Source organism: Pseudophryne corroboree, chromosome 2 (genome assembly GCF_028390025.1).
Source record: "Pseudophryne corroboree isolate aPseCor3 chromosome 2, aPseCor3.hap2, whole genome shotgun sequence".
Lineage (NCBI taxonomy): Eukaryota > Metazoa > Chordata > Amphibia > Anura > Myobatrachidae > Pseudophryne > Pseudophryne corroboree.
Window position 1 is genome coordinate 110,398,887 of NC_086445.1, and position 17,543 is coordinate 110,416,429.

General features: G+C 45.7%; 2 protein-coding genes across 7 annotated transcripts in view; one reads left to right on the forward strand and one right to left on the reverse strand.

The window, feature by feature from the left end:
• C2H11orf65 (chromosome 2 C11orf65 homolog) overlaps nt 1–13,630 on the forward strand; it is a 95,783-nt gene extending 82,153 nt beyond the window's left edge. For 4 of the 5 annotated variants that reach the window (XM_063951606.1, XM_063951609.1, XM_063951608.1 and 1 more), the window contains 2 exons: nt 8,224–8,279; nt 12,236–13,630. In XM_063951606.1, the coding sequence (XP_063807676.1) occupies nt 8,224–8,279; nt 12,236–12,327 (148 nt within the window). In that variant the 3' untranslated portion in view covers nt 12,328–13,630. Of the gene's footprint in view, nt 1–1,159; nt 1,212–8,223; nt 8,280–12,235 lie in introns of all 5 variants that reach the window. The other variant, XR_010203085.1, reaches the window with a different exon arrangement.
• The window catches only part of ATM (ATM serine/threonine kinase), a 434,777-nt gene continuing 430,855 nt past the window's right edge, over nt 13,622–17,543 (reverse strand). The window contains exons 61-63 of one of the 2 annotated variants that reach the window (XM_063951603.1): nt 17,205–17,268; nt 16,484–16,608; nt 13,622–14,920 (exon numbers count right to left, since the gene is read on the reverse strand). In XM_063951603.1, coding sequence (XP_063807673.1) covers nt 14,740–14,920; nt 16,484–16,608; nt 17,205–17,268 — 370 coding nt within the window. In that variant the 3' untranslated portion in view covers nt 13,622–14,739. Of the gene's footprint in view, nt 14,924–16,483; nt 16,609–17,204; nt 17,269–17,543 lie in introns of both variants that reach the window. The other variant, XM_063951598.1, reaches the window with a different exon arrangement.

The following is a 17,543-nucleotide window of genomic DNA, read 5'->3' on the forward strand; positions in this document are numbered from 1 at the left end:
TGTAACCAAGGGATTATAATTCATGAAAAAACCCGGATTACTGCAAAAATAAATTATTCTCTCCATTTTATAGGTATTTATTATGGTGCATGTCTCCGTTATGATATTAGTAATATTATATAATTTACAATGTGGCCGTAATTTACATTTCCCTACTCAGAGCTCTCTGTTGAACTAGTAAGCTACTATTCAGGGCATGCGGAGAAGGATTCAGTGAATACTAAATTTAAACCCAGATTTATCAAGCTTTATAGAGTGATAAATTGCATGGTGATAAAGTACCAGTCAATCAGGTCCTAACTGCCATGTTACAGGCTTGTCTTTGAAAAATGACAGGTGCTGATTGGTTGGTACTTTATCACTGTGCAATTTTTTACTCTCCAAGTCTTGATAAATCTGTAATTTAGGGGGTAATTCAGACCTGTGTGATTTTTGCACTCCTGCGATCAGATGATCAGACAGTCGCTGCCTATTGGGTGAGTCTATTTTAGCTGTGCAAGTGTGCGAACGCATGCGTAGCAGAGCTGCAAAAACAGATTTTGTGCAGTTTCTGCACAGCCCAGAACTTACTCAGCCGCTGCGATCACATCAGCCTGTTCGGGACCGGAATTGACGTCAGACACCCTCTCTTCCAATGCTTGGACACGCCTGCATTTTTCCAGACACTCCTTGAAAACGGTCAGTTGCCACTCACTGACGCCCTCTTCCTGTCAATCTCCTTGTGATCGCCGGTGCGTTCGGAATTTTCGCACCATCCAGTCGCTGGCCGGCGATCCCCGTCGCTGCGGTCCGTAGCACCTGCGCATTGCAGTGCATGCACAGTACAGATCTGATTGCAGACTGCGAGAAAACGCAGCCTAGCAATTAGGTCTGAATCAGCCCCTAAATACCAAAATCTGGCAATAGGGGACAATATGGCCGCATACAAGGTCATATGTATGAAACTGAACTATTCAGTGTTTGTCATATATGCAACTATAATTCCCTCTCCTTGAGACACTCACTTCAGCTGCGGCGTGGATTCAGTGCAAATTCACAAGATGCTAATAACTGCAGTGCAGTTAATGGACATCTAGGGCAGATAATAAGTGCACAAGCATACTGGGGCATCTGTAATGCTACACGGAGTACTGTATATGTAAATATAATTTTTTTTCAGGACTACACTCAAAACATACAGCCATCAGCCAGAACGTTAAAACCACTGACAGGTGAAGTGAATAACATTTATTATCTCATTACAGTATGGAATAGGTTGGATCTATTATGCATCAAGGGAACCCTTAGTTCTTAAAGATGATGTGTTGGAAGCTGGAAAAAATAAGAATTTACTTACCGATAATTCTATTTCTCATAGTCCGTAGTGGATGCTGGGGACTCCGTAAGGACCATGGGGAATAGCGGCTCCGCAGGAGACTGGGCACATCTAAAGAAAGCTTTAGGACTAACTGGTGTGCACTGGCTCCTCCCCCTATGACCCTCCTCCAAGCCTCAGTTAGGATACTGTGCCCGGACGAGCGTACACAATAAGGAAGGATTTTGAATCCCGGGTAAGACTCATACCAGCCACACCAATCACACCGTACAACTTGTGATCTGAACCCAGTTAACAGCATGATAACAGAGGAGCCTCTGAAAGATGGCTCACAACAATAATAACCCGATTTTTGTAACAATAACTATGTACAAGTATTGCAGACAATCCGCACTTGGGATGGGCGCCCAGCATCCACTACGGACTATGAGAAATAGAATTATCGGTAAGTAAATTCTTATTTTCTCTAACGTCCTAAGTGGATGCTGGGGACTCCGTAAGGACCATGGGGATTATACCAAAGCTCCCAAACGGGCGGGAGAGTGCGGATGACTCTGCAGCACCAAATGAGAGAACTCCAGGTCCTCCTCAGCCAGGATATCAATTTTGTAGAATTTTACAAACGTATTTGCTCCTGACCAAGTAGCTGCTCGGCAAAGTTGTAAAGCCGAGACCCCTCGGGCAGCCGCCCAAGATGAGCCCACCTTCCTTGTGGAGTGGGCATTTACAGATTTTTGGCTGTGGCAGGCCTGCCACAGAATGTGCAAGCTGAATTGTACTACAAATCCAACGAGCAATAGTCTGCTTAGAAGCAGGAGCACCCAGCTTGTTGGGTGCACACAGGATAAACAGCGAGTCAGATTTCCTGACTCCAGCCGTCCTGGAAACATATATTTTCAGGGCACTGACAACGTCTAGCAACTTGGAGGCCTCCAAGTCCCTAGTAGCCGCAGGCACCACCAATAGGTTGGTTCAGGTGAGACGCTGAAACCACCTTAGGGAGAAACTGAGGACGAGTCCTCAATTCCGCCCTGTCCGAATGGAAAATCAGATAAGGGCTTTTTCAGGATAAAGCCGCCAATTCTGACACGCGCCTGGCCCAGGCCAGGGCCAACAGCATGACCACTTTCCATGTGAGATATTTTAACTCCACAGATTTAAGTGGTTCAAACCAATGTGACTTTTGGAACCCAAAACTACATTGAGATCCCAAAGTGCCACTGGAGGCACAAAAGGAGGCTGTATATGCAGTACCCCTTTTACAAAACGTCTGAACTTCAGGGACTGAAGCTAGTTCTTTTTGGAAGAAAATTGATAGGGCCGAAATTTGAACCTTAATGGACCCCAATTTCAGGCCCATAGACACTCCTGTTTGCAGGAAATGTAGGAATCGACCCAGTTGAATTTCCTCCGTCGGGCCTTACTGGCCTCGCACCACGCAACATATTTTCGCCAATTGCGGTGATAATGTTTTTGCGGTTACATCCTTCCTGGCTTTGATCAGGATAGGGATGACTTCATCCGGAATGCCTTTTTTCCTTCAGGATCCGGCGTTCAACCGCCATGCCGTCAAACGCAGCCGCGGTAAGTCTTGGAACAGACAGGGTCCTTGCTGGAGCAGGTCCCTTCTTAGAGGTAGAGGCCACGGATCCTCCGTGAGCATCTCTTGAAGTTCCGGTTACCAAGTCCTTCTTGGCCAATCCGGAGCCACGAATATAGTGCTTTCTCCTCTCCATCTTATCAATCTCAGTACCTTGGGTATGAGAGGCAGAGGAGGGAACTCATACACTGACTGGTACACCCACGGTGTTACCAGAGCGTCTACAACTATTGCCTCAGGGTCTCTTGACCTGGCGCAATACCTGTCGAGTTTTTTAATCATGTGGACGACTTCTGGGTGAAGTCCCCACTCTCCCGGGTGGAGGTCGTGCTGAGGAAGTCTGCTTCCCAGTTGTCCACTCCCGGAATGAATACTGTTGACAGTGCTATCACATGATTTTCCGCCCAGCGAAGAATCCCTGCAGCTTCTGCCCTTTGCCCTCCTGCTTCTTGTGCCACCCTGTCTGTTTACGTGGGTGACTGCCATGATGTTGTCCGACTGGATCAATACCGGCTGACCTTGAAGCAGAGGTCTTGCTAAGCTTAGAGCATTGTAAATGGCCCTTAGCTTCAGGATATTTATGTGAAGTGATGTATCCAGGCTTGACCCTAAGCCCTGGATATTCCTTCCCTGTGTGACTGCTCCCCGGCCTCGCAGGCTGGCATCCGTGGTCACCAGGACCCAGTCCTGAATGCCGAATCTGCGGCCCTCTAGAAGATGAGCACTCTGCAACCACCACAGGATGGATACCCTTGTCCTTGGTGACAGGGTTATCCGCTGATGCATCTGAAAATGCGACCCGGACCATTTGTCCAGTAGGTTCTACTGGAAAGTTCTTGCGTGGAATCTAACGGATGGGATTGCTTCGTAGGAAGCCACCATTTTTACCCAGAACCCTTGTGCATTGATGCACTGAGACTTGGTTCGATTTTAGGAGGTTCCTGACTAGCTCGGATAACTCCCTGGCTTTCTCTTCCGGGAGAAACACCTTTTTTCTGGACTGTGTCCAGGAACATCCCTAGAAAACAGAAGACAAGTCGTCGGAACCAGCTGCGATTTTGGAATATTGAGAATCCAATCGTGTTGCCTCAACACTACCTGAGATAGTGCTACACCGACTTCCAACTGTTCCCTGGATCTTACCCTTATCAGGGAATCGTCCAAGTAAGGGATAACTAAAATTCCCTTCCTTCGAAGGGATATCATTTCGGCCATTACCTTGGTAAAGACCCGGGGTGCCGTGGACCATCCCTACGGCAGCGTCTGAACTGATAGTGACAGTTCTGTACCATAACCTGAGGTACCCTTGGTGAGAAGGGTAAATTTTGACATGAAGGTAAGCATCCTTGATGTCCCGAGACATCATGTAGTCCCCTTCTTCCAGGTTCGCAATCACTGCTCTGAGTGACTCAATCTTGAATTTGAACCTCTGTATGTAAGTGTTCAAAGATTTTAGATTTAGAATCGGTCTCACCGAGCCGTCTGGCTTCGGTACCACAATAGTGTGGAATAATACCCCGTTCCCTGTTGCAGGAGGGGTACCTTGATGATCACCTGCTGGGAATACAGCTTGTGAATGGCTTCCAAAACTGCCTCCCTGTCAGAGGGAGACGTCGGTAAAGCCGACCTTTGGAAACGGCGAGGGGGAGACGTCTCGAATTTCAATATGTACCCTTGAGATATTACCTGAAGGATCCAGGGGTCTACTTGCGAGTGAGCCCACTGCGCACTGAAATTAATAGAGAACGGGCCCCCACCGTGCCTGAGCTTGTAAGGCCCTAGCGTCATACTGAGGGCTTTGCAGAGGCGGGAAAGGATTTCTGTTCCTGGGAACTGGGTAATCTCTTCAGCCTTTTTCCTCTCCCTCTGTCACGAGCAGAAAAGAGGAACCTTTTGTCCGCTTGCCAACAAAGGACTGCGCCTGATAATACGGCGTCTTATTTTGAGAGGCGACCTGGGGTACAAACGTGGATTTCCCAGTTGTTGTCATGGCCACCAGGTCTAAAAGACCGACCCCAAATGTCCCCTTTCAAAGGCAATACTTCCAAATGCCGTTTGGAATCCGCATCACCTGACCATTTTACTGGTAGAATTGGACAACGCACTTATACTTGATGCCAGTCGGCAATTATTCCGCTGTGCATCCTGCATATATAGAAATGCATCTTTTAAATGCTCTATAGGCAATAATATACTATCCTTATCTAGGATATCAATATTTCCAGTCAGGGAATCCGACCATGCCAACCCAGCACTGCACCTCCAGGCTGAGGCGATTGCTGGTCGCAGTATAACACCAGTATGTGTGTGAATACATTTTTGGATACCCTCCTGCTTTCTATCAGCAGGATCCTTAAGGGCGGCCATCTCATGAGAGGGTAGAGCCCTTGTTCTTACAAGCGTGTGAGCGCCTTATCCCCCCTAGGGGGTGTTTCCCAACGCACCCTAACCTCTGGCGGGAAAGGGTATACAGCCAATACTTTTTAAGAAATTATCAATTGTTATCGGGGGGAAACCCACGCATCATCACACATTTTATTTCTCAGATTCAGGAAAACTACAGGTAGTTTTTCCCTCACCGAACATAATACCCCTTTTTGGTGGTACTCGTATTATCAGAAATGTATAAAACATTTTCCATTGTCTCAATCATGTAACGTGTGGCCCTACTGGAAATCACGGTTGTCTCTTCACCGTCGACACAGGAGTCAGTATCCGTGTCGGCGTCTGTATCTGCCATCTGAGGTAACGGGCGCTTTAGAGCCCCTGACGGCCTATGAGACGTCTGGACAGGCACAAGCTGAGTAGCCGGCTGTCTCATGTCAACCACTGTTTTTTATACAGAGCTGACACTGTCACGTAATTTTCAACCGTACATCCACTCAGGTGTCGACCCCCTAGGTGGTGACATCACTGTTACAGACACTCTGCTCCGTCTCCACATCATTTTTCTCCTCATACATGTCGACACAAACGTACCGACACACAGCACACACACAGGGAATGCTCTGATAGAGGACAGGACCCCACTAGCCCTTTGGGGAGACAGAGGGAGAGTTTGCCAGCACACACCAGAGCGCTATATATATACAGGGATAACCTTATATAAGTGTTTTTCCCCTTATAGCTGCTGTATAGTTAATACTGCGCCTAATTAGTGCCCCCCTCTCCTTTTTAACCCTTTCTGTAGTGTAGTGACTGCAGGGGAGAGCCAGGGAGCTTCCCTCCAACGGAGCTGTGAGGGAAAATGGCGCTTGTGTGCTGAGGAGATAGGCTCCGCCCCTTCATGGCGGCCTTTTCTCCCGCTTTTTTTTTAGGAAAACTGGCAGGGGTGAAATGCATCCATATAGCCCAGGAGCTATATGTGATGTATTTCTTTAGCCATATAAGGTTTAAACATGTTGTATTGCGTCTCAGGGCGCTCCCCCCCAGCGCCCTGCACCCTCAGTGACCGGAGTGTGAAGTGTGCTGAGAGCAATGGCGCACAGCTGCAGTGCTGTGCGCTACCTTATTGAAGACAGGAACGTCTTCTGCCGACGATTTTTCCGGACCTCTTCGCTCTTCTGGCTCTGTAAGGGGGCCGGCGGCGCGGCTCCGGGACCCATCCAGGCTGAACCTGTGATCGTCCCTCTGGAGCTAATGTCCAGTAGCCAAGAAGCCCAATCCACTCTGCATTCAGGTGAGTTCGCTTCTTCTCCCCTTAGTCCCACGATGCAGTGAGCCTGTTGCCAGCAGGTCTCACTGAAAATAACAAACCTAAACTAAAACTTTCACTAAGAAGCTCAGGAGAGCCCCTAGTGTGCACCCTTCTCGTCGGGCACAGAAATCTAACTGAGGCTTGGAGGAGGGTCATAGGGGGAGGAGCCAGTGCACACCAGTTAGTCCTAAAGCTTTCTTTAGATGTGCCCAGTCTCCTGTGGAGCCGCTATTCCCCATGGTCCTTACGGAGTCCCCAGCATCCACTTAGGACGTTAGAGAAATGGGCACGTTTAAGGATCTGAGTGACTATGACAAGGGACAAATTGTGATGGCTAGACGACTCGGCCAGAGCATCTCCAAAATGGCAGGTCTAGTGAGGTGTTCCGATATGCAGTGGTTAGTAACTACAAAAGTGATCCAAGGAAGGACCACTGGTGAACCAGCAACAGGGTTTGGGGCACCCAAGGCTTATTGAAGCGCATGGGGAGCAAAATCTAGCCAGTCTGGTACTATACCACAGAAGACCTACTGTAGCACAAATTGCTTAAAAAGTTGATGATGGCTATAATAGAAAGGAGCCAGAGCACACAGAGCATGCTGACCCTTGTATGCCACCGAAAGCAGCTACAGTGGGCACGTGAACACATAAACCATGGAGCAATGGAAGGCGGAGGCCTGCTATTATGAATCACATTTTCTTTCACATCATGTGAATGGCTGCATGCGTGTGCATTGTTTACATGGGGAAGAGATGGCACCAGGATGCACTATGAGAAGAAGGAAGCCGGCGGAGGCAGTATGATGCTCTAGGCAATTTTCTGCTGAGAAACCTTGGGTCCTGCCATTCATGTGGATGTTTCCTTGACACGTACCACCTACCTAAACATTGTTGCACACCAAGTACAACAGTATTCCCTGATGGCAGTGACTTCTAACAGCAGGATAATGCACCCCGCCATACTGCAAAAATTGTTCAGAAATGGTCTGAGGAACATGACAGAGAGTTCAAGATGTTGACTTGGCCTCCAGATTTCCCATATCTCAGTCTGTAGGATGTGCTGGAAACAAAAGTCCCACCATGGAGACCCTGCCTTGCAACGGATAGGACTAAAAGGATCGTCTTGGTGCCACATACCACAGTACACCTTCAGAGGTCTTGTGGAGTCCATGCCTCGAGGGGTCAGAGCTGTTTCAGCAAGGGAACCTACACAATATCTACTTTATGTCATTATCATTAAGTTGCTTCCTTTCTTTATTTGCATACATATCATTATAGCCACTTTTGCTGTGTAGTCCCCTCACTCTAATCCATCAATAGGGCCATGCACCTATCCCCAGCGTCCCATTTGTGTAACAGAAATAAATGTACTATACCATAATAAATACATAAAATGATCATGTGTGTACTTTTTACTACCAGGCATGTGTTGCTGAAACATCAGTACCCTTACATTCAGCAGAGGAGCATTCTGTATATAGAGGCTACTCGACCACTAATCTGGGCCACATATGGGAATACATTCTATGCTCTTTCTGCTCTAATACAAACTACTATTAATGATTATATTTATTTGCTTACCACAGAACTGACCTACTGTTTTCTTGCTAGGTACATTGACCAGTGGAAGGCAATTGGGACAAGTAAATCATCCTGTGCATTCAAAGGTAAGAGTTTAATGTTGCTGAGGCCCCATATTATTGTCGTTCATGTCTAGGATAAGAAATCCCAGCACAATGGCCCTCATTACGAGTTGATTGCTCGCTGCCGTTTTTCGCAGCGCAGCGATCAAGTGAAAAAGCAGCAATTCTGCGCATGCGCATGGTACGCAGCGTGAATGCGCTAAGTTCTTTCACACAAAACTTTGTAGTTTTACCCAAGCTCGAGCGGTATGATTGACAGGAAGTGGGTGTTTCTGGGCGGCAACTCTGAGTTTTCAGGGAGTGTGCTAAAAAACGCAGGCGTGCCAGGCAAAAACGCAGGAGTGGCTGGAGAAACGGGGGAGTGGCTGGCCGAACGCAGGGCGTGTTTGTGACGTCAAACCAGGAACTAAACAGACTGCAGTCATCGCAAGATAGGAGTAGGTCTGGAGCTACTCAGAAACAGCATAATATTTTTCCTGTGCAGTTCTGCTAATCTTTCGTTCGCACTTCTGCTAAGCTAAGATACACTCCCAGAGGGCAGCGGCCTAGCGTTTGCACTGCTGCTAAAAGCAGCTAGCGAGCTAACAACTCGGAATGAGGGCCACTGTGTCGTCCCAGATTGCATAAACCTCAGTTCCCAAATTTCCCCGATGAATCCTATATTAATCAGGACAGTGATTGCTCAGGTTTCTGTACAAACCTATAACCTAAGATAAAGGAACCACCACCATATATAAGACACACAGTATCCATCAGTTATATTTTGAATTATACATAGCATTACCCAAAGACTTATTGTTAGGAAACCATTAGAAGGCACTCAAGCAAAACCAAGGGTAGTGAAACAATAGAAGCACACACACATCAGAGAACTATCCTGCACGCAGGAATGATGGCTCCAGCACAAAGGGAAACAGGAACCAAAAGTTCTGTTGTACAAAGTACAGTAAGCTGGTAATGGTGATACTGTAGGTGTAATGAGCTACACAGGGTTGGGTGCAGGTGACCAGGTCACCATACCAACCCCGGGATCCCGGGTTTACGATGGCCGGCGGGGGCAGGGGGGGGGGGGGGGGCTACGCTCTCCACGGATTCTATTAGGACCCAGTACAGCGTTACCTCAGGGGCCCCATGACCCCCTTGCCCCCCCCCCCCCCCTTTTTTAAAGCAGAGGGCGGAATGAAAAAAAAAATTCAATATATTTAATGTAAAGGGAGTTGGACAGAGGTGTGGCTGTGGGCGGCTTCGGTGGGGTGCCTTTGACTTAAAGACTGAGCGGGTGATTGTCCAGCTGGGCTGCTCTGCTTTTGAGTTATGGCAGAGGCAGGGACAGAGTACAGAAAAGAGCTGGCACAGTGCAGCAGGCGTAATGACAGAGCGGAGGACGGGACCACCCAGACCGGACCAAGTGACGGGAGGCAGGTGTGTGGGAATTTGGTGCAGCCTGTCAATATATATATTTTTTTTACTTCATTTGAGAGCTTCTGGGGAGTACACAGTAAACAGCGTTATGAGGTGCAGTGGCTCCATTTTTTGTGCCCCTGACCCTGGGGCCCTGTCCACCCCAGTTCCCAGGCCTGCTGTCTAGGAGCGACAAAACGTCTTCAGTAAGCTGCCACACCGCCAGGAGTGTTGTCTGTTAGAGGGTTACTCTGGATCATGCATAGAACTACATTACAGCAGCACCAGATACAGAGTTACAGTGGTAAGAACTTTATTAATGTGCTCCATTGAACTTATCCAAGGTTAAAAAGACAGGGAGTTCAGACCTGAGTTATAACAGCCCCCATTTTAAAGAACGGATTCCAATAGCACCTCAGTCAGGCTTTTCTCTCTTTTCTTTTGGCCTGTCTTGGAAGAGTGAATAGGACACTTTTCTGCAGAACCTGACAAGGACCCTGCTGTTGTAAAATTATAAGAAAATTGTCAAAAACCTTTAAAGCTGCCAAGGTATCTCATGGACAGAACCTCCAAATTGCAGATTTATTAAAGCCATTAAGCCCCGAGTATGAGGTCCTAGTGTCTATGAGAGCACATGCCCACTCAGGTACCAAGGTCAGTGGGCTCTGATGCCTCAACTGGACAGTGATCTTAGGAACCGCAAACTGGGCAGCCGTCTTGGGAACCCAGAGTGGGTAATCTCCTCTGGAACCTCAGACTGGACAGCAGTCTCTAGCATCTTGTGCTGGGCGGTTATCTTAGGCTACTTTAACTGGGCAGTAGACTTGGAAACATCTGACTTGGCTGTTGTTTGGACATCTCAGACAAAGAGTACAGTAGGTGACTTGAGCCACTGGCCGGGAGACATCACTGGAAATCTCCACCTATTCTTCTTGGTAGCAGACTGTAAGCACTGCATTCTCCCAGGAACTGTTTGACCTGTTGGAACCATCTTTTGAGCAGGCCAGAGGGAATAGACCGCCACAGAAACAGACCAGATGTGCAAAACCCTCATGAATGCTGGCTGGGAGGTTGTTATCTTTGCTGGAGCAGAAAAGCCATTTGCGGAGTAAAAACATGTATTGGCTTCCAGAGTGGACATTGCCATAACTAATGTTTGAAGCCGACATAAACAGAGATAGCAACTCCCATCTACTGCTCCTTTCCTTGGGGTTGGCATTGATTGGATGACAGAATATTAGATTCCACAATGATTATAGCAGTAATGAGCCACATAGCAGGGAAATCCAAATATATGGAAGAGGAAAAAGTCTTGAGTTTAATTAGGTATTACAGAGTAAAACAGTGATGCATAGTGACACAGCTGGGTAAATACAAATGATAACACAAATGCAAGGCTCCCAGGTGCGCTCAGGTGTTGCAGATTAGAGAGACAATGATGAAGAGTCACACAGCAGGGACATCCAAATGGTAATGAAAGTAAATGATCCAAGGATTGGTGAACAATGCAAGGGTGATGTCAGCCGGCAGTTCTTGGGAAATCACTGAGCAGAATGAACTACATAATTCAGAGATGGACACAAATGCCTTTACAGCCGAGATTCAGTATGCAGCAGCTGTGCGAACATATGCAAATGTCGCAGCTGCCGGGATTTGTATTAAGGTGCCCACTGGCAGCGACTCCGACCTGTCGCTTGTGTACAATGACATAACCATCGGATACACCAACCAACTGAATAACCCTAGGGTCACGCAGCAAGGCCGGCGATAGCAAGACCCCAGAACCAATGTAACTGCATACAGGACAGAAGTCACAAGCTGTGATGTGCCCCTGATACAGTCAGAACACGGCCGCATTTGAGTCACCACTCCCCCATCACCTCCCACAAACACTCCCCGACCGTCACTCACTTTGCAAATAACTACTCACTGTGACCGCTATCGCAAGAACATCGTGGCACGTGTGCAGTGCAGATTATACAGATGCGCAGCTGCAAAAAAATCACTCCATTACGTAAATCAACATTGCGTCCACCTCCCAATGAGCCCCAGTGTGTATGACAGACAGGGATAGTCCGAACACATGTGGGGTACATAGCAAAGGTTACAAACACCAGAAGTTCAGACTACAGTTAGTACAGAAGACCAAGGACCGAGGGGCAGATGTATTAAGCCTTGGGGAGGCTATGCTAATGCACAGGCATCATGTGTAAATAGACGCCTCCTGCCGACCTGTGTAATCCGCTGCTGCATCCTAGGCTCTAATAATTTATGGATGTAAAAGCCTTGTTTTCTATCAGTTTATAATTAATATATGTTACATCACCCCCACTGTAACTTACTACCCCCTTAGTGACTGTACATTGTACATACTTATCTTATCGGTGGCAGACAGTCTTCTCACGTAAAGCTGAGCACTTCCACAACTAAATGCCAGTATAAAGAGGCGTAAGTCGTTGCGCAGAACACCCGGCTCACAGACCATTTATAGACAAATACAATGAGCAGTGCACATCTTCCCTGTAAATAACCAGTTTCTGCCAGGCCCTCTGTGACCATTTCTCCAAATCACTTTGCAGGGACAACTTTTGTGCGTTCTCCATATGATTTCTATGAATTCTCACAGCTGCCTCCGACGTCATTGGATTCCAGTGAGAAAGAGGAAGAATAACATCACAGTATCACAGATACAGGAACTGGAATAATTGAGGCCTGCCGCCAGCACAACAGGCGTTCTGCATTACCTACAGATCAATCTTGACATTACACACAACAGTAAAATAGACATTTCTGTCATCCTTTCTCTTAAACTGCCACTTATGTGTTGTGATGCGTCCAACTGACCACAAGTGAGTAAAGTCAATTTGAAAATATGACTCTACGTGAGTTCCTGATAAATCCAACGGGTTTTACACCAATTTAACAAAGAAACACCATTTACATCTATGTAGATGAAACCACTTTGTATTTGTATAAAAGGCAGGATGGTACCCAGATTGAGTTTCATTATGATGAATTTACCATGTCTGTCAAAGTAGTCTCATCACCTATACTACATGGAAACATTCCTTTCATGGCCTGAACCAGTATTTATCTTATTAATGCAATAGGAACTAGAGAAAAATCCAACATCAAATTAAGCTCAAATGTAAGAAATCATTATATACAGATACACCAGGCACATGGCTAAGCATTCAGTGAACAGAGTTGGTGACCCCCAGAATGAGCCTTTTTTACGGAGCATCTTCGCCCTGTGTTCCTTTAAACTGGTAAATGGGCAATGCATTTTCACATGACAGTCTGGGCTGTTGGTTCGAGTGCAGACTAAGTAAAGGGAGACAGAGCAACACAAGCTGACCAGTTCCAATGTCTTAGTATTGCTCACCTAATGGTATCAAGTAAAGAAATAAATAAAAAAAAAACCTCGACCCAAAATGGATCTCATTACTTACTAATATTACTTCATATGAAAAAATTTAATTAAAATAACGGTCAAAGAAAAAAAGTACGTAACCAAGGGGGAGATGTACTAAGCAGTGATAAGAGTGGAGACGTGAGCCAGTGTAGAAGTTGTCCATGGCAACCAATCAATTGCTCTGTATACTTTTAGAGTATGCTAATTATAAATGTTACGTCCATGTTGATTGGCTGCCATGGGCAACTTCTCCACTGGCTCACTTCTCCACTTTTATCACTGCTAAGTAAATCTTCCCCAAAGTATTACTATGTATTGGTTGATAGTCAAGGTTTGCGGAATGTTCTGCACATTTACAAGCAGACTTCTAAACAATCTGATTTGTACGCAAAAGGCTACAGTATACAGTGCTAGTAAGTTACCAAACCTCCACCTAGCGCAATTCTTACACCTGATCTGATTCATAGAAGGAGCGAGTTAGAATGTAATATACACAGCAAGGGTGAAATCCTGATGGCAGTGTGAGAACTCCAAATAAATAAACCAAACATTATATTTACAGTGGTTGTTTTATTACCTGCAAAATACAGTACTGAAATATAGAACTCCATCTAAGCAAATGGTTACTTATTAAACATGAAAACAAACACAAATGGATTGTACTACTTTCTTAGCAAGCCTTAGGAAATGACATTAGACCTGAATTCTAAAATAATATACATTTATTTATATACATGGAGATTTAAGTGACTTGTTAGATATTGAAACACCAGTAATGTATTTTCTTCATCAGCAATATGAGAACAGTGACCGGGTATAAAACATAACCCACCAGATTTTGTTGGCAATGCTATAATTCCATTGTCTATTTCAGTATGTAAAAAAAAACTATTGGGGGGAGGGGTGGGGTGGGGTATAAGTTTTTATCTCCAATTTGACTCCACTGCTAAATCAGAGTTATTGGTCAACCACTAGGGATAATGAAGTTGTGGTTTCACCTCTCCCCTGGGAAAGTCACCCATTGTTTCACTGACAAAGGGTATAATGCATTCTATGGGGGGAATTAAAATGTTTGAAAAGTCGGTTGGGTGTCTGTTTTTTCCTGTCTATTAGATAGGAAAAAACAGACACCCATCTGACTATTCAAACATTTGAATACCCCCCTATGTTTCATATATCCCTTTCCATCCTAATTTGTACTGGAAAAGGACGGGTGTTTATGGCAAAGCATTCACATCGCGTAACTGATAATGTGATTTGTAATGACGTTTACAAGACAGCAGCTAAACATAAGCTGTAATGGAGTGTAGCACAGTAAGAGGGCGCTGGCTGCCCCCGTTTGCTGCCATAAGTGTGTCAGAGGTAGTAGGGGAAAGGGTGCTAGTCAGCGATGTATCTGCTGTAGATAAACAAAAACTTATTTGAAATCTGGTATATGATATGGCATAAAACAAATGATCAGAGCTCTCTCCTTTAAATTAATATTACTGACAGTATGACATGGTTTGATCTGTATTTCATGTAGGATGCATTTTCCTGAGTGGAATATATATATATATACATATATATATATATATATATATATATATTATAAATGGCCAAATACCTCTGTTCATGGCTTAGTCTTGTGTCAACTGTACAGATATACATATAGGACTGGCCCTAACATTATACCCAGGCTTTCCAGCCAGGGAAGAGCCTGCTGAGATTCTTTGGATCCATGGCCTGCTGGATGAGAAGATTGACCTGTCCTTCCGCATTCAGTACAGTCCCCTCTTCCACTCCTTTCAGCTTTTCCTGGAGCCGCAGGAGGACGCGTTCCGCCACTTTGTTGAAGCTCTGAGAGTCACTGCTTGGGGACAGAGAAAACAGATGGTTACCCAACCCGATCAGAGATGCAGACACTGATAGTGTCACTTGGCATCAGAAATATACAGCGTGAGGAAAGTATATACTGAATGATTGCAATCACACACTTTATCAGCATTCAGTGTAACTGGCAGGAGTATGGCCGGGTAATTTGCAGGCAGCACATACTTACAGCAGGGCACCGCCTGCAGGAGAGGTTGGCTGTCACTATAACATCACTATTACAATTGGTTCCTGCAAACTCTTCAGTATAAAACAATATGCAAATTATTGATCTTGGGATCCTACAGGGATTAAAACATTTCCATTCACTAAACTCCTATATTTATTACAACAATATTTCCTATCATTGCTTCAATTATTCCCTCTACTTGTATACACAATGTTTACATAAGTGTAGGAAGTTTTTTTTTTTTTAAATACAACACTAGAGTATCAATACACAAAGATGTAACTATGATAGTGCTCCTACTATGTGACCCACTGCTGGGGTGTCCCATCTCCTCTGTCTATACCCTACATGTATCTCTTTATCCTTATAGGTAGTACATGGGAGTCCTTCTTTCTGTGAGGCCCGCAAAAATCCAGGTGCACCCCTGTCCTCAGCGTCTTGGGATATGGTGCCTCTTCATACAGAGCTACTGGTTACTGATCCTATAGACAATGTTTATACTGGTTATTCTATCCAGCAGCGGGTCAATTCTGCATTATTATAGGCCGGTTTTGTGATGTCCCATTGGGACACCACAGGACAAAATTAAACAAGATGAAGCCGAGACTAAGCAGGAGATACCTGAATGGGGCAGATGTGGTAGTTATGTTTAGTTACCCTGTACTTGTCCTATATTGTCTTCAACTGTAAGTCACTGTTTTCTTGTTTTGAATATTTGCTTATGTACTCTAATTGGCACCGCGGATCCTTTGTGACGCCATATAAATAAAGGATAATAATAAAAAAACGGTTACATGACAGTAGTAACTGGAACTGGGCCTAACAAAATGGCAGCAGCAGAAGAAGGTGGGGCCTACTGTATATAGGCTTCTGCTTGTGTCCTACTTGTAGATCAAGACCTCCATTGTGGTGGCTGGATTTCATTATAGACCCCAACAGCACAAAGTGAAGCAGCTTGAGAGTGCTTAGTAATGAAAATGTGGATGCAGTTAAAATGCCGGCTATTGGGATCCTGACGTTCAGGAGACCGCCGTCAGAGTCCCGACAGCTGGTGAAATACAGACTCCCAGAATTCGACCGCCGCTCGGTATTCCCACTCTGTTGGTGTGCCCACGGTGCCAAACGAGTGGGAATATAACCTGTGACGAGCGAAGCGAGACTCCGGGCTAGAAGAGTGTCAAGCGTGAGCCCGTGAGGGGACTCACTGACAGGATTCCGGCAGACAGGATGCAGCTGACAGTCTACTAACAGCCAGCATCCCGTCTAGCGGTATAACATACCGAATCGATGAGAACATAGGGAAGGACAGATCTACAGAATGCATCAGGGCCCATGGGCCTGAGGTTGCACCACTGAGCAAAAGAAGGGTACCATGTGTTCCTGTTGCATTCTGGGTCCTCAGGCAGTGTTGCATTGAGCTCCGCTTCATCCTGCTGCAGATAAAGTGCTTTCAGAGGATTCATGGTCCAGTCAAACAATGGGTCGTAGAGCAGGACCTGCCCAAGAATCAGAAAATTATATATATTAGGCATGATATGTTGTACATTATATTCCATGGGGGACACTGGAGAAGCTGGGGCAGTAAACTGCACACTCATACAATGTGCAATCCCACAGCTAACATACTGTATACACAGGCACTTTTTGACTGGTGCTGCTACATAAAGTGTAATCTGTAATTCAGAATACAACCTCAGAAGGATGACATGAAAACAAAATAATGGGGGATATACAGTACATCAAGCAGCGTAAATGGTGTAAAATTGGCAAGGGCACCAAAAGGTGTCGATGGTGTGTTGGGTGGGGGTACAGATTACTCAGGCTTCTTGGGGGCCCGTGGCAGCTGCTGAGGCCTTTGCATTGCGCGGTTTCCCATTCAGCTCTCAGCAAATCTGAAAATTGGAGTTGAGGAGTTGGCCATAGCAGCCAATCAATTTTGAGGTAGCATTTATCTAGTACATTCTATAAAATGATTAGTAAAGGCTCCACTTGTTGACCCTTTTTATACTGCTTGATACACCTCCCGCAATGTACTAAAAGTGGTTGTTTGACACATTAACAGCCCGGTAAAGCCCTCAGAGCTCAGTCTTACTTCAACAATGGTCAGCAGAGCATCCTGAGAGCTTCTCATTACCGCCATGGTCTTCTCACAACATCTATGAGGGATAAAGTGTAAAGGCGGTTACATTACTGAGGTAACAAACGGCAACATGACTGTAGAAAAGGGCACAGCACAAGCTTTACTCATCTCTGTGTCTCCTCAACATCTCTAACTAGGCTCCAACATACAGGCCAGGACTGGACATATGGTGGGGATGTCGTATAAGGCAGGCCATCCTTTCTCCCATTAGCCCCATGTTGTACTGATTCCCACCAAATTCTGTAATTACTACAAGCTTCTGGGAGACATTCCAGGACACTGGTGATGTGA